Source organism: Aythya marila (genome assembly GCF_965140915.1).
Source record: "Aythya marila genome assembly, chromosome: 2".
Lineage (NCBI taxonomy): Eukaryota > Metazoa > Chordata > Aves > Anseriformes > Anatidae > Aythya > Aythya marila.
The window spans coordinates 8345628-8370104 of NC_139043.1; the positions used below are offsets into that span (position 1 = coordinate 8345628).

Genomic DNA, 24477 nt, shown 5'->3' on the forward strand with positions numbered 1-24477 from the left:
CTTGCTGCAGTTGAAACACTGTCAAAATATTATTTATTCTTATCCGAAGGGGAATAGTGGGTAACTTAGCAAAAGACTCTGAATGGCATTTTCAGAAATGGCTTCGTTATTTGGAAACCTGCCCCTCAGCAAGAGCCAGAAAGGCTGTGTGCCTAGCTTGTATCTGAGAATGGCAGCTGGGCATTTACATCACAGTCCTGAAAAATGCACTAATAACTAATATCTAAATATAATAGAGCAGTTCTTTTATCTTTAATACTGAGTCACATATGTTTTATCGCATGTTTTACTAATAACATTATAGACTCTCTAGGCTCTTTTTAAGTCTAATATTGAATTTAATGACCTAGAACTAATAAGTTTTATTTCCCATGCTGAAAAAAAATTGTCTTGCAGTAACTGAGGTAATTTATTTCAGTTTACCTTTAATAATAATGCTCAGATCAACAATACTTGGATAGCCCAAATGCCTCCAACTCTATTCTGTGCAGTGTAAATTCATTGCACTGTATTGATAAAAGCACTGATGCATTTCAAATGATGCAGATGCACGTGGAGTGAATGAATTATTTATCATTTGCTTTACATAGATATGGAGAACTTTGTAAGTGCTAATACTTTTCATTGTGAAAAAAGGGTTGTGTTAAGATGCTGCTTTGACAGCCCTGGAGACTAAAATAGCATTGTTAGAGAGCTGTAACATGGCTAGCTGGAGTTCAGGCTTCTCTGGCTAGCTCCTCCATGGGCTTGACCACATCAGAGAGACCAAATGAACTGCATGTGAGAAGGAGCCTTGTTCTTAACAGGGTTAGGCTGCTGGCATGAAAGGATAGCTTGTCTTTGTCTTTCTCATCAGAGGAACAGGTTCTGGTCTTGTGTGTGTTCTGCAGGTGCTACAAGATGAGGGCTACATACCCGCCCCAACTCTCATCCTAAATAAATGCAAACTGCCCACAGATGTTTTTGTTAGTGTAAATTTGGTGAAGGCATAAAGAAAATTGGGTTACTCTATTAGAATTTTTGCTTCATTGCCTGCTGTGTTAAACAGAGATATTAGTAAGTTAATTTTAATGTATTTTAATTTTGTGTTAAAATCACTTGAGAGAATGTGTTTGCTGAACATAGTGGTTCAATGAAAACTTGTCACACTCCCAGTTCTGGTGTGCCAAACCTCATATCCTGCCTCACGGCAGTTTGTTTTTGCAATGTTTTTGTGAGCATTCTGGCTTTCTGGTCACTCTTGAAATATTTTCTGAGATGCATAGCAAGCCACATGGAGCACAACACAGCAGTTTGTGGTAAAGTTTTCAGGGAATTTTGAGCCTCACAGCTCTGAGATACATGAATGGTGATCTATGAACATATGTATGCTAGTTAAGTAAGCACACGGTGAACTTTGAGATAGTGTTGGTGTCAGTGGAAGTGTCCACATGCTTTAGTGATGGTTGATTGCTTTTTTTAATCTAAATGTCCTTACAAAATGCTATCTTATATTGCCAAAGAAGAAGAAATAAAGGCTCACACTCTGTCAAGACTGCTACAAGAAGAGAGGAATGTATTAAACATTTTGGACCATAATTTTGATTTTAAGACTCATCCTGGATTATCATCTCCAGGGATTTCATAGAATAAAATATCTACTCTGAGAGCACTGAAAGGAGTTTGCCTTGCTCCCTGCCTTGCAGCTGCTGTGCACTTGCTTAAGTTCAGCAATGACAGTAACCTATTCACTAAAGACAGGAAACCATGGAATTAATGGCTTTTTAACATACTATAATAGGCTGTGGAGGAGAGCATTTCAGCCATGTAGCTATTTTGTTCATTGCTGCTAGAGAGAGTGAAATGAGAAATCAATTTAGTTCTTTTAAAAATTAATACAGTCTGCAGAAGCAGACTGGGGAGCAGCTTTGTAGCTTGGCTATAGAAGTGTCTCTGAGTTCAGCATCTCTGTAGTGCTGGGGTGGTGGTGGGGCACGTGTGGCTGGTAGTAGGGTGAGAAAATCATCCTTTGGCTTCTGAATCTGGAGGGAGAAATATACTGGAGAAAGTCTTGTTTGTGAAAAATATCCCACACTAGAAAAACAGAAGCAACACTGTAATGGCCTTTATTTATTTATTTATTTATTTATTTATTTATTGAGTAGTTTGATATCTTGAAGTGGTCAAGATTTTCATGTAGCTAACCCTGCATTTAGGAGCCTCCATAGGTAACCTAATTGCCCCAACATCTGCTGAATGCTAACCATTCCCCAGGGTGTCATCAACTGCTTTTGTGCATCAGCACCTCTGAGCCACAAGTCCTCTTGAGGTATCAAAATATGTCTCTAGCTAATGAATACCCAAACACCCACGTGAAAAAGCCATATGTGATCTCAGACATTCAGTGCAGTAGCTTTGTGTTTGTGTCCCTGCATTAAGCCAAGTTGAGTGAAGAGGCCAGCATGGGGCCAGGACTGGTGGTGTGAAGGTCACCTTTGAGAAGTGAGATTAAAGGAGGTGAGTGATGGAGAGGGTTTGGCGGGGTGGTGTAGTGGGGAGCACAGGCTGCAAAGTTAATGGGGGTGAATGCATGAGGGGAGGGTCCTGGGGTTATGCAGAGGAGCAGGGGCTGGAGTTGAGGAAACGATGAAAATGAGCCTGCAAGTCAGTAATGTGATCTTGTGTCTTAGGCCATTAAGGCATTCTCACAAAGAGCTGCAGAAGACACTCAGTTGTTTGGGTAACCTTACAGGGACCAATTAAAGAGTAAAAGATGGCTGGAAGATGCCAGGGAAGTCCCTGGATTTTTCCTTCTTGTTTGAGCTCTGCTAACATCCACTCCAGGTAACTGCCTAATTCTGTTCCTATTGACATTATTTTTAAAAGAGCAGGAAAAACAGATTTCTCCCCCACATACAGCTTGATGGTCACACTCTTGCATGTTAGATGAGCAAACATTTCCTAGACTTCTTACATCCATTCACAAAAAGAGATTCCCCATTTTGCATTCATGCCTGGCTCCACTAAAATTAACGTTTTTCTCTCCAAGTAACTCAGAAGCGAGGTGGTGCCTCCTGCCACGACGATGTCTGCCAGCGAGGAGCATCTGTGGGGAACAATCTGAAACTACAACAGGTGTGAAAGCAAGGAGCACCTGGGCTCTTGTGTGTGTTAAATTTCTCTGCAGATTTGAGGTTAAAATCTGTGGAGATTGGATAGAAGCTGCCATGCTTTGTGCCTCCCTGTCATCATTTTTTGTGCTTCACCGAGGTGCATGGCAGCTTTATATGGCTGGGGGTTGAGACAAAACTGTGAAATTCAGTGCTGGCTTTCTCTACCCCTCTAGGCTTCCTGCAGCTGCACTCAGTTCACAGGGGGTAGGCTTTTGATTAAAAAAAAAAAAAAAAAAAAAAGGAGGGAGAGAGAGAACAGCAGGAATGGAAATGGGGAAGAAACAGCACTCTGCCATGGGGAGCTGCTGCACCTGTGGGGGACTTTAGAAGATGCAGCTCACATCAGCAGTGTTTCTGCTGCTGAAAGAAAAGAAATGCATTCGCCAGCTCTGCCTACGTGTTTAACGGTTTGAATCCTGTTAAAAAGGGACCCGGTTTTTCATCTTGTTTAAAGTGGCTCAAAATCAAAACCCACTGCTTTCAGAGATGAGGGAGATGTGCTGGTTTTACAGGGATTTAACTGGGAGAGGGATTAGGTGTTCTCTTGGTGTGTGTTAGTTAAAGCTCCAGGTGAAGAGCCGCAGGTTCAGTGTGACACTAATAAAATACTCTTCCCCAGCTTTTACACCTGCAAAGCGAGCAACCATGAGCTCCCAGTTGTCCCTAGCCCCTGGGGAAAAGGGAACTGCTGTGATGGAAATTGCATTTGATAATCCTGTAAAAGGATGGTCACAACTGCAGCCGGCATAGTTGAATTTGTACCAAAATAAAATTGTTGTGCTGGATTCTTGTTTGTTCATTTTCCTTTGTCTCATCAGATGTGTATAGCACAGAAGGGAAAGAGGAGGGAGAAGAGAAAAGTAGCATGTACCCAGCTCCCAGGTGATAGTGAGATGCAACGAAGGGTGATGGTCTTCTCCCTTGCCCGGACATCTGGCCACGGGTAGGGTTGCCTTGGGAGGAAGTAAGAAATGTATTTCAGTTAGATCTCTCACTACTGAGAAAACCTGGACAGATGGATAGGGAATTCAATTCTGAACCTCAGTTAAGGAAGATTAAGAATGAAGGTTTGCATGGACCTGCTGAAGATTTTCCTAACAATCAGGTGGGTGTAAGGACAGAATGTTTTGGGAAAGGAAAATCTAGGAGAGGAGAATCTAGGAAGAGGGAAAAAAAAAAAAAAAAAAGGTAGAAATGTGTTGTGTAATTGCAGGATATGCTGAGCAAGAAGTACATGAGAGGGAGGGCTGATGAGAAAGGAGAGCTCTTCAAGGTACTTGGGGTCTCTTGTTAATCAGCCCATACTGATTACAACAACACTGCTGGTACCTTCAATAGTGATTTCCAGAGATCTGGAATCCATCCACACAGTTCATCTTAAAAGCTCTCCATTCTGTAGGATGCAACTTGGTGCCAAGAAAAGGCAATTTTCCATTTTTCACACTGCTGTGCCTGACTTTGCTTAGTGCGAAGCATGTTTTCTTAACTCAGGAGCTTTCCCTGAGCTTGCTCCACTGCTCTTGGACACTTGTTGAACATGGAGTGCTCACCAAAAATAGAGTGGTATGTATTTTTCCACTCACCCCTTTTTAATGAACATTAAATGAATATATACCCTGATACAGTAATATCATAAATCAGAGATTAAACTTTACATCAGATATTTGTAATTGAAATTTTAATAGGCAAAGATTTACTTATCTAAGAAAGAAATCCTCTGGTGAGTTTGGATCTCCTGAGTGTATTAAGCTGATGAACATATAAGAAGCAGTATTTTTTTATTATCATTACAAGAAATAGTACTAGGCTTATATATATAATTCATTAAAAGAAATTTAGAGTAAAATAATTATTGTTGATCAAGGGAATATAATTATACTTTAAAATGTAGATATACAAATCTCACATCAGTGAAAATTCAATTAAGAATGGAAGAGACCAAAGGTTTGCCCATCCCCAAATATTGTTTCCATCAGTGGCAATATGTTCATGTGCAGGGGTAAGAAAATGCAGCAAGCTTCACACACTTTTTAGGTCAGGGGAATACCAGTTCCTCTTGTGGTTTGTTTATTTAGTAACTCTAAGTATATTTCTTGTCCGACTAACTTGCCAACTGTCCTCTAGAGACTTCTGCATCCTTCATGTCCTTCATCAAGGAGTTTCACAAGCCTATGACCTACTGCACATGGAACTGCCTCCTTTTGCTCACTTGGGAATTTGCTCCCGTTTGCTTTGTTTGATGGTCCTTATGCTGGTAGTTTGGATCATCTTCATTGTGTCTTGAATGGTTTCCATCCCTAGAGTGTCATTTTTGAGATAATAGGATCGTCACTACACTGAAATATCAGGGGTTGGCTTCTTAAATATGTTCAAATTATTTTAGTTTCATGACATTTTAAGCCAAGTTCATTGGTGTAGCACAACTTGTTTGACCCCAAAGAAAAGGTGGAAACTTTTGTACTGAACTAGGGATAAACTCTACATGACCCGGTGCTGAATTGTACCATGCTGGATGATCACAGTACTGTAAAACTTGGGATATATGTCCCCAGCATGACTTTCACAGGTTTACATGAAGCCAATGCTGTTCCATACACATACCCCAGGGTTTAAAACTGGTTGCTTTGCTGATATCTCTTTCTACTGCCAGCAATGAGGAATAATCTCTGGTAGAAAATGCAGTGATCCTGTAAGTGATGCTGAGGCAGAAGTTGTGCATGCTGTGAAATAATCTCTGATTATAAGAGTGTACCGCCTCTAAAAAGCCACATCTAATATCATGCTTAGCAGGGAAAGAACTCAAGGTAAGACATCAAAGGTGAAGAAATGAACAAAAGAAAGAAAAGAAAATGCAAGGAAAAGGAGACTGGGGAAAAAACTTCTTACAATATATTTCTTTCATAGAGAGAAAGAGGTGATAATGTAATCAGATTTGTGTATGGCCAGACAGGGAGTTTGACTCATAACCCTGCCAGCTTGGTATGGTGCCAAGCTTTCCTGTTGATACTTCACCTGAAGTCCCTCTTTACCTAAAGCTTCTGGGCAATTACAATAATATTTATTTTAGAAGAATATTTACTGGTCAAACAGAAAATATTTTATTTTATTATATATATATATATATAATAGTTTTCAAATATACTATTACAACTGTGCGTGAATGGCCCTCCAAGGCAAAGAATATTTGGAAAGTAAAGGAAAATAATCCAACATTTAATTTCATTTAAAAAGACTTCTGAAAAATATTGGGTTCTTTTGAAGACCTATAACTGATTTGTCAATGTTTAAGGTTTTCAGTAACTCACAAAATCTAGACAGTAAGCTTTAAAGCTTACTTGGTGTGGATGTTAAAAGGAAATGAAGTCTAGTAAAATGACAGTGGGGAATTTCAAAAGCTCAAATCAAGAAGGGAAAACAGTAGTTTCAGCCCAAAACCAATTTGTCCATAAAGGAAAATATTTTGGATTTACTGCTTAAATGATGCTTATTTTGGCATGCAGTGGACCAGCTAAAAAAACAACTTTATGTTACAAGGGTGTTAATTCTGGCAATTCAGAGAGACTTTGAGCTCACTGCAATTATGCAGAGGCAATCAGTCCAGGTGCTGCTGGAAAGTATTGGCCTTATGCACTTTCTGCAGGAATATCTGAACACCATGGTACCTACCAGTGAGATGAGGAGAAACTTGGGTTTGTCCAAGTTTTATTGACTTGGAAAAAAAAAACAAAAACAAAAGTTTTTTTTTGCACCCAGAAATCCTTCCAGTAGTCACATTTATTATCACCCTAATAAATGCTTATTCTCAGCTTATCAGTCTCATTTTCCTATTTCCTAGTGAAATTCCCCAAACCATTCCCTGAACTGGTGGTTCTCCCTGTGACAGTCCCTGCTGTGATGGCATTCGCGTATGTGAGTAGGGACACAAAAAGCTGCTGCTGCTGATGTTTTTTATTGCTTTGGCTGATGGACTGGCTCATTTTACAAGATGTATTTCTTGGAGGACATGCATAAGCCATGGTCCTTATTAATAATTTGGAAGGTTCTTTTACTTTCTTATTCTCCTTCCCAGTGGAGTATGAACTCTGTGACACTAAAAAAAATAATAATAAAAAAAAAGTTCATGCACTCTCAAAACCACTTTTTTTTGCTTTTTTTTTTTTTTTTTTTTAATATTACAAAGAATATATATGTAAATATATATAATTTATTGAGCATTTTCCTTCTTCCAGGTTTTAATTTCATAGGCAGAATTTGAGAGAGTTTACTATTGCCTTTTGCCTTGAAACATTTAGCTGTGTGGTGGTTTTGCACTGGTGGGTAGCTCAGCTTTACCACCCTCCTCTCTCACTCCCTGTCCTAAAAAGGCAGAGAAGGGGAAGGGGAGAGAGAAGTGAGCAGGCCTATACATTAACAGCCCACTTACATATTATGGATATTTACCTTAATGTTAGTTTTGCTAATGATATTGCCAAAGGTCAGGAGCAGGGGTTACCAGTCACACACTTTTATTTTTTTATTTCTTTTATATTTTTTTAACGTCTTACCTAGTGAGATATTTTTATAAGTAGATTTATATACCTATAATTGTAGTATTTCCGACTTTTTCTTAGTGGGCGCAGAATGGCCAGCATGGCTAAATTATCAATTGAAAATAGATCTGAGTATGAAAAATAGGGGACAGTTTGTTAGAATTCCACATTTGGCATTTATTTTTCTTCTTTCCAGGACAGGAAGCTGAGAACATATAATCAATTTTTTTTGTTGTTGCAATCGTTTTTTAAGGGAAATGATATAGGACTATAGTCAGGAGAAAACAGTACTGAAAATAGCCTTTTTTTTGCCAGTTTGAAGGACCTTAATCAACACAGTGAATTTTGGTAGCTCCATCAAGAAATGATAGATTGTAGTGGGAATAGACATTTTCCACAGTAGGATAAAGACCATGAGAGGCTCATGGATATTCAGGATAAAGAGAAGGATTTCCCTGAGTGACAAAGAAATGATGTATTAATAAGGGAAATAAAGGAAAATATGAAGAAGTAAAGACATATTCATTAAATAAGAACAAACAGCATCCTTTGGTTTTGAAGCTGTTGGCTGAAAGTTTTTAACACATTGAGAAACCATTAAGAAGATACTTTTGGACCAAAGATTTTGTAGGATTCAAGAAAGGACCAATCATTATTTTGGTGTAATCTCATTTACTTCATTGCATTTAAATTGGGTGTTTATATCTGCTCTTCTGCTTTGGTATCTGCATCAGCATGTTTGCTCTCTTAGCAGCAAACCACCACTGATTCAAAACTAATATTGGGCAGGGCAGCAGATGATGCATGATACTGGTACCATGGTGAGAATGGGAATAAGAACAAGATGGAATAAGAAATTCAGTGAATCACTTTTGTGATTCACCTTTGTGATTCACTGTGAGGCTGTCTGTGGGAGCTGGACTGGTCACTGCAGGCAAACAGATTTGAGGTGTTCCAGGAAAACTGTATACTTAGCTAAAATTAATTTTATTTCTTCATTGACAGTTAATTTAAAGCTGATTCATTTGGATGTCTAATTGGAAACTGCTACTCCTGGTAGCTGTTCCCTTGCATTTGGAAGTCCATTCAGCTTCAGGTTGTGCTCCTTGCTAGGTTCTCTGCCAATATCACATCCAGAGGTTCATTAACGGCCCGTCACATCTATTCAAGGTGTTTCCATGGGCTCTGTAACACAGTGCCCTCTTGTGACCAGCCCAAATTCCGTAACCGCACACCGGTAACCGGCGTGGGTAGGATGTTGTATTTAATGTCTTTCGTCGACTTTCAAAGGTCTGGCGTGAGTGTGACAGCTGCAGCTCTGTCGCACTCTTTTTGCTCTTGGACTTCCGCATAGTTATAGCATGCTAGACACGTCTGAAATAAGGTGATGTAAAAGGGATCCTGCAATATTGCACGCAAGGAAAATTAAACATTTATCCAGAAATGTGCGCATAGTAAATTTGCTTGTTAATGCACAAAGATCTCCTTCAGCTGGTACTGAAATTTCAAATTTCAGCACTCTGTCTACAATAAAAACAATAATAATAATAATAATAATAATAATAATAATAATAATAAAAAAGGTGTTCTCTCTCTGTCATGGCCACTAACAAGTGTAATTGGGTTGGGTGCAAAGAGAAGGAGCCAAGGAAACGCATGGAGGAATTAAGAAAGCAAGCTGTGGGGTCACATTTTAATGAAAATATATTCATGAATTCTTTTTTTTTTTTTTTTTTTTTTTCTCAGTGTCAAATGCATTATTACATTTATGTGTAACACTCATGGTTATATGCTCCCCTGTGTGAAGGCGACCTAAATGAAGCAGATAAGAGGTGGTGCTTTTGGCAGAGAAGAGAGGGGGTCACCAAGTGATGCTGCAGCTCCAAGGGGTGCATGGAGAAAGGCTGCCTGCACCCTGCTGGCAAGGTGGGGACAGTGGCTGTCACATCAGCTGGTAGCTATAGTGGCAATAGCTCTTGAGGTTTTATATTCCTGATAAAGTCAGTGCCTCAGCATCCCTCACATCACACAAGCTGGGATGAATTGCTATGTTTTATCCATTATTTGCACTTTGTTTTGCTGTTTAGATGCACAGTGAGATTATGAAAAATAGATAATAGATAAATGTGTTCTGGGACTATTTCCTTGGAAATTAGCTCTTTAGGGTTAAATGGCTTCTGGCCTGTACTGAAAGTGGGAAGTTTCAGGCAGGAAATCGAAGTGATGGGTATAATCTGGAATCTCCAGCTGTCCAGTCTCAGTAACCTGGGGTCATTCTCATTTTTCCTGCTGTAACTCCTAGGGTTTGAAGAGCACTTAGTATGAGCACAACTGAACTGAAACAGAAAATGGCAGAGAATTTTTTAGGAAGATTCCTCTACTTTGGAATAGGCCAAAGCCAGTTCAGGGCACTGCAAAGTCCCCATGCTGTTGCCAGTGAAACAGGGCCAGCAGCAATAAGCTGCATATTTTTGCTGTTGTTGGTTTGTTGGTAGGATTTTATTTATTTATTTAAGAGGAATGATTTGCCCTGAATGGAGTCAAAATGGATTTACTTAGAGGATTTCTCTTTTTTTTTTTTTTTTTTTTTTTTTTTTTTTTTTCCTGATTATAGTCTCTGTCTCCTTTTTCCATGCATGCATTAAAAAAGCAGGTAGAGGATGGGAAGAGGAGCTATTTGAAGTTGAAATACATTCTTTGTTTCTTGTATGGACTTCAGTTTTTCATGCCTGTGCCACTGAGTCATGATCTCTACATACAGAGTTGCCAGATTGGGGCTCTTTGAAGCGAAGTTCAGTCTCGCAAATGAGGCACAGCTGCAGAATTGTACCCAGCTTCAAATTTGGGACTGAGATTTCAAAGGTGTTCACAGACAGGGTTTAGGGCTTAGTTCCTAGCCTTCTTTCAATGAGACTGAATAGACCGAATAAGCTTTTTTTTTTTTTTTCTTTTTTCTTTTTTTTCTTTTCCTCTTTTAGTTAGGGTCTTAAAAGGTTTGAGGTTAGTCAAAAAAAAAAAAAAAAAAAAAAGAGAGAGAAACAGAATGGTGTTATGGATTTTTGTAGTTTTAAGTTTTCCCAGGACTCAGCCTTCTTTGAGCTTTTGACAAGTTAATTTACAAGTCTGCTAGAGATGCACCTTGATATGGGAATATTTCTGAGCTATAACTGTGTTTTATTTTACTGGCACTACTGTAAAAGCAATATATTGGTGCACCAAGTACAACTGCATTGAAGTAATGAGCAATTAAAAACACTTCTTGCATAATAAAGCACATTCTCTCATGTTGCACTTACTTAATGTACCAATGCAGTGTGTTATACAGCATTTAGCTAAATTACAGTAAATCACCTGTTTCAAGTTTCCCTTTCTACTTCTCATGTTTAAAAAAAAAAAAAAAAAAAAAAAAAAGTGCTTGAAACAGTAAAAGGATAATGACCCATAATCCCAGGAAGATAAAAATGGGATTTCAGTTGTCTCCTGGAATTAAAGGCTGTAGCGATGTTGTTAAAGCCAAGCTGTTCTTCATCCCCTGTTGTTCCCTTGCATCAGCATCACAAAGAACAACAGGCTGTTGCTTATTTCTGCACTGTGGAATAACAAGACTGAAGAAAAAGGAGTTGCTGGTGGAGAGCAGGTGGATAGAAGACAAAAAGTAGGGTGATAGGGGCTGTAGCGAGTTACACGTGCCTAGTGACTACAGGGGCCATCCCCAAGGCCCAGGGCTCGCTGAGGGTGGGATGAAGCTGTGGGTATGGAGATGGGGTTTTGTTGCCATTCACCACTCGTGCTCCTTCCCTCCCTTCTCTCTGTTCTTCCAAAGCCAGCTTACTGCAACACCAGGGGACAGGAGATGGGAAGCCACTTCTGAATTTTCTCTCTGGGAAGCAGCTCAGTATCAAAACAAGCTTGGTTTGTGCTTTGGGCAGGGAACTTCAGATCCAGGTGTTATGAGTACATGCGATAAATATCAAATAGGTACACTGCAGCATGTCTTGAAAGAACCACAGATTGTAGTATTAAATGAGTCAGCACAACATTCTCCTTTTCTACCTGAATTTGGGATCGAGTCTGTCTGGACACCTGAATGAGCTGAATCTGCTGAGGATTGTCTGTGCTGTTATTTCCCATTAGATTCTCTGCTGTGAGGTTTTACAGCAGTGAGGGAGCATGCATGGCCCTACCATTTGCTGACTGCTTATTCCTGTGAATTTTTCAAGTGCAGGACCGAGGGTGACTTCGGGGGTCATGCAAGGCTGCTGGACTCCCGTTAGGCAGATCATGCCCCAAGTGAGCCAGTCACCCTGCAGACCCACTAAATAAGTTACCATTTCATGAAAACAAAGGCAAGTAAATGTTTCTCTAAGCCTGGCTGTGCTTGTTGTTCTCCCCACTTATATCATGCTCAAGTCTTTTCCTTGTCTGGTATTTTTTGTTACCATTTGCTGCCTCTTTTTGTTGTTGTTGTTGTTTTCCTGACATTTTTTCTCTCCTCTATTTACCCTTTTCTGTAGTTTTTCTTCTTTGCTTCCATTATTTCCCCGAGCCCAAGGCTCTCTCTCTGAACGTAGGGGACTGCAGCTGGCAGGATTAAGGGTTTTTTTAAAGTCTTGGTGCCACACACAGCAGCCTGCTCACCTCTGCTTGCCCTTTTTCCTTCCCCTTGTCACACAGAAAACATTTTTTTTTCTAGGAAAGTCTAAACCTACCACAATTTACCTGCCAAAACAAGACGCTCACATGAGCAGTTCAGATGTCTCTGCACCAAATATAAGCCTGTTGCTTTGCCTGGCACTTATGGGCTGCTTCATCCCCAGGTTTTGCCTCGTGGGCTGGTTTGTGGGTGGGAATGTGCCAGTCCCAGCAGCAAACACCCACCCCTGCCCAGCATTCGTCTGGGTGCTTGCTTTTGTTGTGATGCTGTTCCCGTGGTGATATAGCAAATTTCAACACAAACCAGCAGCCTCCCCCAAGCCTGCAAACACTGGCATCTCTACAAGCTGGCATTTTTCTTCCTGTGTACTGCAGGTCTGCTGTGGATGGTCTGGATTTGCTTTATGCAGCCAGACCCTCCTCTTTGGCCTTGGCATGTGTGTGCAAGGGGTGAAGGCTGTGGGACGCTCAAGCCCACCCATTCCTTTCCCTATTCTAATTTCCATCCTCAGTGTACTGGGTCTCACTGAGAAACTTTTAGGATGCTAAAAAATCATAACTTTTTCTTTTTCTTTTTCTTTTTCTTTTTCTTTTTCTTTTTCTTTTTCTTTTTCTTTTTCTTTTTCTTTTTCTTTTTCTTTTTCTTTTAATTTCATTACCCCATCCTCATGAGTTTTTCTGAGTGAATGTGGTTAAAACACACAGCATTGCCAGCCTGAAAATACCACCTCAGTCTGAAAAAACAACAATATCACTGCTGCATGCCTCCTTCCTATTATCTTCTGCAGCCTGGTCTCTGCTGGGGTGCTGTGCCTGAACAACACCTGCCTGGAAGGGCTCTGAGAAACCCTTGGCTGGTGCAGGCATTTCAACAAGCACCTGCTGCCAAGCAGTGCCCCAGTGTCCTAAAGACTTCACTGCTCTGGGTCATTAGAAACCCCATGACAGTTTTTTTTTGGAAAAAGGGATGAAAACATTGGGCTCTTCACCTGTTTCCAGCTGAAGTAATTGGCCTCATTGGGTGGAACAGGATGCTCTATTTTCACTCACAAAACTCAGAGGACTCTTCCAGGTTTTCTAACCCCACTGAAAAGGGTGGAAAAATATCTTACTACAGCAGAAGGGGTGAGAAATGACTGAATAGTGCCTGGTCCTGTGGCAGTGACAGCCTTGCACATGGCCCATTGCAATGCCACCTCGTTTTCCACAGAGCATGCTACCCTTTGCCCTCTGGTCACAGAGTAATTCATTTGCCAGCCTCACTGGTCACGCCACCATCCAGAGGCTCATTTATCTGATACAGTTCGGAACAACTTCAGGACTTAGGTTTCTCTTATTCACCAATCTCCCTTAATCTTAGGGATTGAGAACAATAATTCCCCTGATGCTGACTTTCATCAGACTGAGACTCACTCAATTATCTTTCATGTCTGCTGATCTGAAGCCACAGCACTTGAGAAGTTGCCTTTTCCTCTAAGTCTGTAGCTCTAAATGACTGGAGCTCTCCTAACAACCCTGATATTGCCTTCTGTTTTTCAATAACTGTTCCTGCTATTTGCTGCACGTGAATTTTAGCACTTTTTTTTTTCCCCTTATTTTTCTTTCATCAGTTGGTAAACTAATAGAAAATTACAATTTTATTAACAGCATGTTCTAGAGCTGGATTTAACTTCTTATTCCCCCCTACCCCAAGTCTTTTATCACAGAATTCTGCTTTCTGCTTTCCATAATCTCTGGCAAATGATGAAAATTGTCCTCAAAAGCAGACCTGCCTTGCTATTATCTTACAAACCAATCTATCTTCCCTAACAGTGTGTGCTTACAGACTCTCACAGGAGCTGTACAGTCATAAATTCTTGAGCATTGACGCCAATGCAAATCTGTGTTCCTGTAGCTGGGTGTAATTCCTTTGGCTTCCTTGCATCTGCCAGAATTCAAACTTACTCCTTCCAGAGGTAAAGTTGTCCATGAACATATTGTGCTCTGTGATGAGCTATTTAGTGTGATGCCCAGATTGCCTCATAGCAAGTGCTCCTCCAGCTCCTCTAACCATGGCAGTGGCTGATGATCCTGCCCCCTTTTAGATATCCATAATATGGCAGCACTGGATTAGGCATGATAAATAATTAGCCTTCCTATTTCCTTTAATATCCGTCAGTTTATCAATAGAAGAATTTTTGTCAATGAATTATTGTACTCCTTTTTTTTTTTTTTTTTTTTTTTTTTTTTTTAATATCATGGCAAATGATGCCTGATCTCTTGCTCTCTTGCTGGTGATCCAGTGTTTTGTTGGCTGCTTGGGCTGCCTTTGCATGTTGAGCTGATAACTCAGGGTTCCCAGATGGAACCTACCAAGTCCCATCACTAAGCCATGTCCCTCAGTGCCACATCCACATGTCTTTTAAATGCCTTCAGGGATGGGGACTCCACTGCTTCCCTGGGCAGCCCATTCCAATGCCTTACTACCCCCTCCATGAAGAAATTCTTCCCAACACCCAATCTAAGCTTCCCCTGGCACAACCTCAGGAAATTAATGCCAGTGTTTTGTCTGGTTTCACCCCAAAGGAGAGGCTGCACAAGCCCAGAAATAGCAGGGGACAGGAGCTCCTGGCTGCTCAGTTTGTTTTCTCTGCATTCACATTTCCTGCCTGAATTTAAAAAAGATGTTTTCAAGGAAGCAAGGAAACTCTGACACTGCTAATACATCATTGGGCTTGGGTTTCCCAATTTCATTTATTTGCTTTATCTTTAAGAAAAAAAATTGCTGAAGCTCCCATTCCTCCACACTGACTGTACAGCACTGAGGCTGCTCTGTTATTTCTAGTAATCACTGCTTTCTGTAATCAGTCACTTTTGCAAGTGTGACTACGTGCCTGTGCCTACACTCTGGGCACATAATGTGTTCCACCAAGCAGACAATTTCCTGGAAGTTGAGAGAGGGGGAGGAGCTGGCGGGGTGAACTCTGCTGTTGAAGAAATCCATTATATAATAGAATAAATGGCTTTAAGCCTGAAAGTTACATTTTTCAGCATCATTTACACTGAACACCAGCCCCAAAGAAAGGCAGGTATAAAAAATGAGATGCAGTGATGACCTTTATCAGCTGTGGTGACAGCTATAAATCAGGCTGCAAATCCTCATCAGCTTGCTGGACAGAATTCATTACAGACAGAGATTGCTGCACTGCTTTTTGTCTTTGATTGAGGTATGTCCCATTTAAATAAATGCTCCTTCACTGGAACAAATCACACATTTCAAAACAGAAGTCCAAGAATATTATTCATTGATTCATTTGAGGACTAAGACAACTTACAGACCAGCTAAATCTCACAGTGTTTTGCTTGAAGTATAATGCAGATCAATTTGTTCTTTTTTTAAGCAGACCAATTTTCTGTTCATTAATTCAGATGCTGTGTTGATGGCTTGTATTGAATATAACAGCAAGATTTACTGCCCTAACGAATCAGTGCTGCTTCGATTATCTTTCCTTATTCATATCAGAAGTACATGCAGCAGATTAGCACCTGATTTTAAGCTCATTACACTTTATGAAATAATGAAAAATTCTTTCACTGTCTACTTCTGACTATACAGAAACTTTTGTGTCTTGAAGTTCTGTACTTTATCAAAGTGTAATTTTTGCAATACATGCAAGCAGGAGCATAGGGAGCAATAATAGTTTAGTATGAATGTCATTGTGAGCAGTAAAATAACTTTCATCAGTTCAGGTGATGTTCATGAAAGATCCATCAAGTATTAACAGGCCACAGACTCATAGTATTAATATTTTTTTTTTTACCTGAGTGTTGAACTTTGAGTTAAGGGTGAACTTTCATTGTCAGTTTTTCCTGTAATTAGAAAACATTCTGAGAGGCTTGCAATTATGCAGATGCTTTGCTAGCTATGTTTAAAATGAGCTTTTTCTACTTAGAGTTTAGAATGTAATTGGGAAAAACAAAACAAAACAAAAATGCTGACATGGGATGATTATTAAAGCAGTAATCTTTTTCAAAATACCTGATAATTAGGTAGTATTCTGTCTCTTAGTTATTCATGTTTTCTGGAATATATAAGAATAAAAATATAGACTGTATATTTTCCTCATACAACAAATGATGCTTCAGTGTTAATGGCTTAAGGATATGTATAAAAGGGAAATGTGTGTAGGGAGTGTTAAGACCTTTTATCACATCACTGCAAAATTGTTGGCACAAAGGCGTTTCTTCAGGACCTGGCGTAGAGGCTGGAGGTTGGAGCTGTAAATAAATTGTGCTGGACCAGACCCCAGACATCGTCTGTTCTGGTGTCTGTGCATGAACAAATGCTTAGCAAAGATTTAAAAAGTTAGCACATTTCTCAAGATGATAGTTTGGGATATTCTTCTGGTGACCAGCAATTGCTGGTTAAAAGACTTTCTAAAAAGTGTCTCCCCCCACGACCCATATTCTTTTCTGCGTTTTTCTTCCAATTTTATAGTTCTTGTTTGGACACCCACTGTACTCGGGGACTGTGAATTCCACACCTTGCTATGTGTGAAGTAAGCCCTTTTCTTTGTGTTGAACCTGCCATTGGCTGGCATTATTTAATGCCTCCTAATATTTATTTTGGAAGAGGCAGGGAACAAGCACTCATTATTTATCTTTGCTGTGCTGCTTATGACTTTTTGGACTTCTGTCCTAGTTCTGTTCAATCAGTACTTTTCTAGGTTGAAAAAAATCTTTGTTTAATCATAAATCATATGAAGCACTATTTTAAAGTCCTGAATATAATCAAGAATGCTTATGAAAATGCCATGCCCTTGAACAACACCACAGAACTAATGACAAAAATGTAATACTGTCATATCTGAACAAGAGCTCTCTTCATTACTCTGGTCTCAAATGCAAGTCTTAATCTAATTCAGATCCTGCAGTTTTTATTCAGTGCTAAAGATATTGATAAAATTTATGCCATAATTAAAAGGAAGAGATGCTTTAAGAACTTTGCCCATGACTCTGAAGTGCTGCTGAGGTGATTTTAAGTCTCAGAGTTTGTTATTTGGAGAGTATCATCCATATTGCATCAACAATTTAGCCTTGAAGAATCTGCTTCACCTCACTCTCAGAAGTGATTTTTTTTCTTCTTGATTTTAGTTGTAAACCAGTGACATGAAAGAGATGACTGTTTTATTATTAATAATATATACAGTGTAAAAACTTTTCATCTGCACATTTGAAGTATTTTACAAAGATGGTTAACAACTGTGATGAGGATGGTCATCTCCTGTCTGGAAAAAAAAAAAAAAAAAAAAAAAGAGACTGAAACATGGGTAAGGAGGGAACATGCCAAAGTTTTAGAAGAACAGGGTCTGTGGACCCAATGTTGTCCTCAGTGGGTTTCGTCAGGATGAGCAGTGGCCAGCTGCTTGAGGTTACAGCAAGCTGGGTCTGTGCTTGTATGAATCCTGTAGGATTTAGACCCACCTTTGACTCATGCCAGGACAACCCATGGTTTATTTTAATCATTCATGTGTCTGTAACTCTCATGGGATACACCATGACCGTCATTTTCAGGTAGTCACAGTGAGGGTAGTCAATGAAGAATTGTTTCCCTAACTGAAACCAGAAGCAGAAGTTGGGTAGAATCCATCAGTTCTCTAACTTAGTCAGGTTGTAAAAAAACAACAACAACAAAAAAAAAAAACTAGTAAGCCTACTCCTGTGTCAAGAAACAGTGCTGAATCTTTTAATGGCAGTGTGCTTGTGACTTTGGTTTTATCTTTTATCTGGGGGGCAGTGCATGCAAGCACTGATCAGACTCAAACTTCAGTTTATGACATCTGACAAAGTCACAGCCCTCTACTGTTGTAGCTTTTTTTCATCCTGAACCTTTGACCTGCCACCCAACTCTCATTTGGAGTCTCTTTCATGCATCTGTCCCAGCTTTTCTCACAAGTAGGTTTTGAGCTTCGAGTGCTGGAGGCTCTCTCCTGCCTGTGCAACACCTGCTGCAGGGCATTCTTGTCTTTGCCCAGATGTCATGAGTGTTGAGATAACCCAAAATGCAGTGTGGGCAAGGTGATTTGTCTTGTTGCATGTGGAAATTGCAATTTCTACTCATGCATCTCCTTCTGCTATTAGTAAGCAGAACAAATGGCAGAGTTGGAAGATCTGTTCAATATAAGGTATATCTGTTCAACATAACATTTGCTGTGTTAATAGAGGAGTTGCCTTTCACTTTCAGGGACTTCCTAGGGAACTGGCCTAATAAACTTCCACTGAGATTAAGGATCTCAGAAACCCTTAAGTGTTAGGATTTTTTTCTTACCTTGATTTATCTGCACTAACAGTAGAATTGTCTGTGAATTCACGGTTAAAACAGAGCACCCGCTTGCATTCAGCTCTGGGAAAGTGTGGCAGATGAAATAGGTGACAAGCTCTAACCATGTTGTTTGATGACTACCCTGGAAGCCACCTTAATGTTACAGAAATGGCTGCATTAAAAATAAAAATAAATAAAAAATCTGTGTTCTTTACAGGAAGTCTCCCAACAGTTCTTTTGGTTCAACTCCATTGTCAGGTTCTACATAAACAGACAATTTCAGACTTCTTTAATGATCTTTTCTTTTCCTCCTTGCAGATAATGAATTCATTTATAGAAACCAGAATGGCACAGTGATTCTGAGGAATGTTGAAACTAACAATTCAACAGTATTAATAGAAAACAAAAAAATTGTAAGTATTTCCTATAATGAGTAGCAGAATTTCAGTTTTCTTTCAGTTGGATCAATAAAGCAGAAAATGACTTAGGTTTTGACTTCATGTATTGTCAAGGAGAAGCAATACGCTGGTAATGCTATGGGCTAAGCAACAAGAGATAACTTGAAATTCAACTCCAGTTCTCATTATTATTTTGCAATCTCAGTTTCTTTCATACTACTGGGAAGTATCATATAGATATTTGAAGCTAGTCTTGCATATCATATAATTGAAAGATATGTAATCCTTGTCTTTGCATGCCTAATACAAAAGACAATTTATATATTTACTGTCAGTTGGTAGTATTCTCCACATTTCTCTATGCAAACACTTATTTCTTTAACATGTGAGTTTGATAGTTTTTCTTTCCTGATGTTTGAAATATGATTTCAATGTTGCTAAAGAATACTGTTAATGAATTGTAGTGGTTTGTATATGATAAGAACTCCCAGGAATTTACTGGGGAAAGAAAATAGTAAGTTGTTACCAAAATGAATGAAAAGAAAATAAAATCACAACTACTATTACAGGGTATTACTTATAATAATGAAAGTTTTCTGATGCATTGTTTTGTTGTTGTTGTTTTGTTTTTCTTTTTTTTTTCTTTGTAGCCAATTAAACCAGCTTTTTGTAAGAAGAAAAAACATTAAATATAAGAGTGTTTTCAATATTTAATTTAAAAAATGATTTCTGAGATAAAATAAACTTATGGTTGCTCCAACAATGAAATATAAATCTTGTCCTGGTAAAATTGCTGCTAATGCAGTGCCCGCTTAAGGTTTTGGTCAACTTGAGAGTTAGTTTGTTTGTTGTTGTGTGTTGTTGTTTTCTGCTTTTTGTTTGTTTGTTTGTTTGTTAATTTGTTTGTGTTTTTTTTGTAGGGTTTTTGTTGTTGTTGTCATTTTGTTTTGGTTTTTGTTTGTTTGTTTGTTTGTTTCATGCAGTATCTTTACAAAACTCCAAAAGTAGGGAATGGCTAATGTGTTTATAGTAACAACCCAAGAACTGCAGAAAACAGCTTTAGAAACAGTAGACCTGACTTAATTTCAAAAAATAAAAAAAATAAAAAAATAAAATTAATTTCAAAAAATAAAAAATCTCTAAGAAAACTTAAAACAAGATTCCAGGTTGACTTTATTTTGCAGTTAAATTGAGTATGCAACTCTTACAAAACTAGAGTGCAGTATTTGTCTTATATACATATATATATATCTTTTATACATATATCTTTTTTAATGAGACAAGGAATTCCTCACTGAATTATTACTGCAAGACCCAACCTTAAACTTCACATGCTGCCATTTAACTTTCATCCTTTGCTACATCACACAAGCAATCTTTTGGTTTTTGTTTGTATGTTTGTTGGTTTACCAGAGCATAACCTATCTCCTTTCAATTCTACTGTTCTTGTTTTGATTTTTTTTTCTTTGTGACTGTGTCAACCTAAAGAGGCATGACTTGAAGCACCATTAACCTAGGGCCAGTAAGGCCAGTGAAGCTGAGTGTTGAAAAATATATCTTCCCTTCATAGATATATAACGAGTCAGTTTCATGTATATATATAACTAGTCAGTGTTATATATTGGCTTGAACCAATCTTGATCTTGACCTGTGGATCTCTCACTTTCCCTGGTTTCACATAATGATTATTCTTATATCTGTTGTGTATAATATTTTCTCTGAGAAGAGTGTTTTCACCACACTATTGGTAAAGGAACAGTCTGGCATCCATTAATGTCAAGGTCTATCCAAGTCAGGCTAATTCTATTTGTTTATTCCCCTGGTCTTTAATTTTTGCCATTCATAAGAAAAGCACAGTGTTATGAGATGATTCTATATATCCTTGCCGTGACCTCCTTGCTGCCTGATCTACACTTGCTCCTTTGTCATCTGGATAAATAAATCTGCAGAACATCACCTTCATGTTCACCCAAAAAGCCCCAGTACAGGAGCTAGCATTACACCTCATTCAGTCACTTTCCCTTTGTCCTCTTCCTTCCCACTCATGGATCAGCATAACTTCTGCCATCTTGGAATATTTTCCTTTCTTCATGTCGGTAACATATCAGAAAACAAAAACTGCCTTCATGCTGACATCTCTCCATCCTGAACCATGGTGACCTCTCTGTCCCCTCTACCTTTGGGTATTGTCCTACTTCATACCACGTCCAGCCCTGCTGAATATCAGGAGGTCTCTCTTCATGGGATCCTGATCCCTGAAGTCCAAATTCTCCTTCCCATTCTGCAACCAGAGAACCTCTCAGTGACTTGCATCCAGTTTGTTAGGTGAGGGGATAAGGCTTAACAGGCAGTGGATGAGTGGTGTGTCAGTGGCACCTCTCTTTGACATTGGTGACACATATATTGGCACTGTGTATTAACGAAGACTGGAAAGGAAAAGGATGTCTGCACTATACAAATATTAAATACGGCAGAGAAAATGAAATTTCTGACAAGTCTGAGACATTTTGTCATCTTTTCTTGATAGCAAGACTCACAGTACAGTTTTTTGCAGAACCCAGATCAGGGTGCACCAGGAAAGCTGATCACCACAGCATCCCAAAGACTTTCTTGACTGGTAAAAATAGGATAGGATTCCACAGGGTCTTAACTGGTACAGGCAATGGTGTCTCTTTACTAATAATTTGCTCCAGCAGGTATTTACTGTTTGTTACCTCCAGCTCTTTGGCCAGTGACTGCAGGGAATGAGAAAGAATGAATAAGTAGTTATCACAATTTCCCACTACTGCTGCCTACCAAACAGTGTGCAACATATTTGTAAGGAAAATTCTGCCTGAGCTAGCTGCCTGGTCTGGGGCACAGTGCAGTTATACCTTTTCTTATGGGAGCATATATTTGCCCAAATAATATTTCTGGTTTTTTGAAAAGAGATGCAAAATGTTAGTTTTCAAGACACTTAGAATGACAATATTCTTCATCTTTAGAAAGATGGTCATAATAATTAGTTCTAGATGTTATTTTAAATGGTATAAAGTTGAAAATGGATTAAAAAATATTAATTTTAATATCTGATTTATTTTCTAGGTCTCCTTAAAGGCTATTCGATATGAAGTGTCACCTGACCGGGAATATGCACTTTTTGCTTTTAATGTTGAACCAGTAAGTAAATAGATTTGATTTCAAAATACACAACTAGTGGTGGACTCTTTCTTTTTCTTTTTCTTTTTCTTTTTCTTTTTCTTTTTCTTTTTCTTTTTCTTTTTCTTTTTCTTTTTCTTTTTCTTTTTCTTTTTCTTTTTCTTTTTCTTTTTCTTTTTCTTTTTCTTTTTCTTTTTCTTTTTCTTTTTCTTTTTCTTTTTCTTTTTTTTCTTTTTCTTTTTCTTTTTTCCAGTTCTATACCAATAAGATAATATTTTAAATTATTTGCTTCCAATGAAACAAAGAAAGAAAACCCCTCACTTGGATATTCTGAAAGCATGTCACACTGCCATCTAGTAGAGAAGAAAGGTATAAATTACAGCATAGAGGAAACAGTGTCATTGACAGAATTTTATAGGCTTTGGGAGGGGGATGTAAGGACATGTCTTTGCTACAAGGATTTCTATTCCTCTTCTGTGTAATTTTTTTTCCATGGTGCCTTTTTCAGTCACACTATAAATTTCTTCCCAAGAACAAAAAGCAACTGTCAGTGTCTCCCACAACTGAAATAATACATTAATTATGGTGTCACTATTCCCAGTGCTGCAGTTAGGGTTGAGCTATCACTTTCATTATAAATCCTTTTCTTCAGAGGTTTTGGTATAAATCATTTGTAAGAAATCACCATTGGATTACTTCTAAGTTTTAGATTAGGGTGATTTTTTTTACCAAACTTCAAAAGAGAAAAGTGTAACCAGTCATTTTTAAATGGCTAAAGAACCAGACACAAGGGAAGCAGATCTTGGGCATGAATAATATTTACTTTCTTTTAAATTCTGCTGGTATAGGATCTGAAAAATTTGAATGATGGCTATGCTGTACTACTTGGATTAACTATAAACCCCATACATTTTGTTCCATAATTTAGGATTGCACCAATTCCTCAAAATGAAAATAATTAATTTACTAGCAACTGCAAGTCTTTTTCCATACAATAAATCTAGTTTGGGCTGCTAACCAAGAGAAATTTTTGGTCCTTGAGGTAAGAGAGGTTGTGGCTCTGTTGCTCATCTGATTTCTGTACTGTCATCTTTGGAGTTATTCCTGACTCACAGTGTAAAAGTCAGGAGAACCATGCCTGCTGCTAGAAAAAGGTCAGATAAAACTGTGTTGGAAACTTTAGGGATAATTCATAAAGGCATTTGTTTGGGAGATCCTTGCTGGTGCAATTTCACTTCCCCAAAGATTAGCAGATTTCTGGAAAGAGTTGGATGTGGAAATATTAAATTAAGTCTAAATACCTCAACCTTTTTCCACTACTGGGGATTTTGCAGCCCAGACTTCACTCTTAACATACAGAGAAATGCCTGAGGCAGGCAGGGGAGGAGGTGGAGGATGGGAATGGAAAGGGCTGGATGCATTTCTTCCACATGTCCCTCACCACATCTCAGTGCTTTCAAATTCATGTTTATGGGATACAGGGTAAACATGGGGTTTGTAGTGCTGAAGGTTCCAAGGAGGAGGGGAGAGGAGCAGCACACAGCTGCCTGTTGCTACTTTCCCCACACCAACTCTTCCTCCAGAAAGGAAAACCCAAGGTGGCAAGCTGGAAATAGAACCTCTGGGAATATTTCAGGACACGACTAGATGCATATTCAGTGTAAGAGAGCACTGCAGATTGCTCAAAGGTTCATATATAAGATTATGATATCAAGAGTTCCTGAAATGGTTTTCTGAAACAAAACTAAACTTAAAAAAAGTCTTTTTTTTATTATTATTTTTTTCTTTAAGATCCATGTTCATATCAACTTTGTTTTTGAAAAAAAAAAAAAAAAAGTATACTAATAGAGTGATAGTAAGATTCACTCCTGAGTATTGCATCCTTAAGCCATGCTGGGTAGCATTTTGTCTATTAAAGTTGCAATAACTGCTAAATTACATATTAAGCTCTCTTCTCCCTTGATATACAGACTGTGGCTACAAATAATTGAGCATTAGTTAGTTTTTCATATTTTCTATCTTTGAAACTGTATTTTTGGCCAAAATTCAAATTACACTGTTTTCAGCAATGCAAGAAATTGATTAGCAAAGCCTTGGGCAGTTGTCCTTGTATCAAAGTCAAAAGGAAATTTCAGGAAATAAGTTGTCAAAGGATGTTTGAATTAAAGTTTAATTCTACACATACTGTCAAAAAAGAAATTTCTTGAACCTATTGTGTATGTTTTTTTAGAGGTGTCAGAATGCATTGCTTTATTTTTTGCCATTTAAAGGTGTAATGTGCTACCTTTTAAAAGTTTGTGTGTATA

The 24477-nt window shown here is 38.6% G+C and overlaps 1 protein-coding gene across 2 annotated transcripts in view; it reads left to right on the forward strand.

Annotated features, from left to right (window-relative positions):
* DPP6 (dipeptidyl peptidase like 6) overlaps positions 1-24477 on the forward strand; it is a gene marked incomplete at its 5' end in the record, with an annotated part of 551718 nt that overhangs the window by 393246 nt on the left and 133995 nt on the right. For both annotated transcript variants that reach the window (XM_082752737.1, XM_082752736.1), the window contains 2 exons: positions 18954-19048; positions 22118-22192. In XM_082752737.1, coding sequence (XP_082608863.1) covers positions 18954-19048; positions 22118-22192 — 170 coding nt within the window. The remainder of the gene's footprint in view (positions 1-18953; positions 19049-22117; positions 22193-24477) is intronic.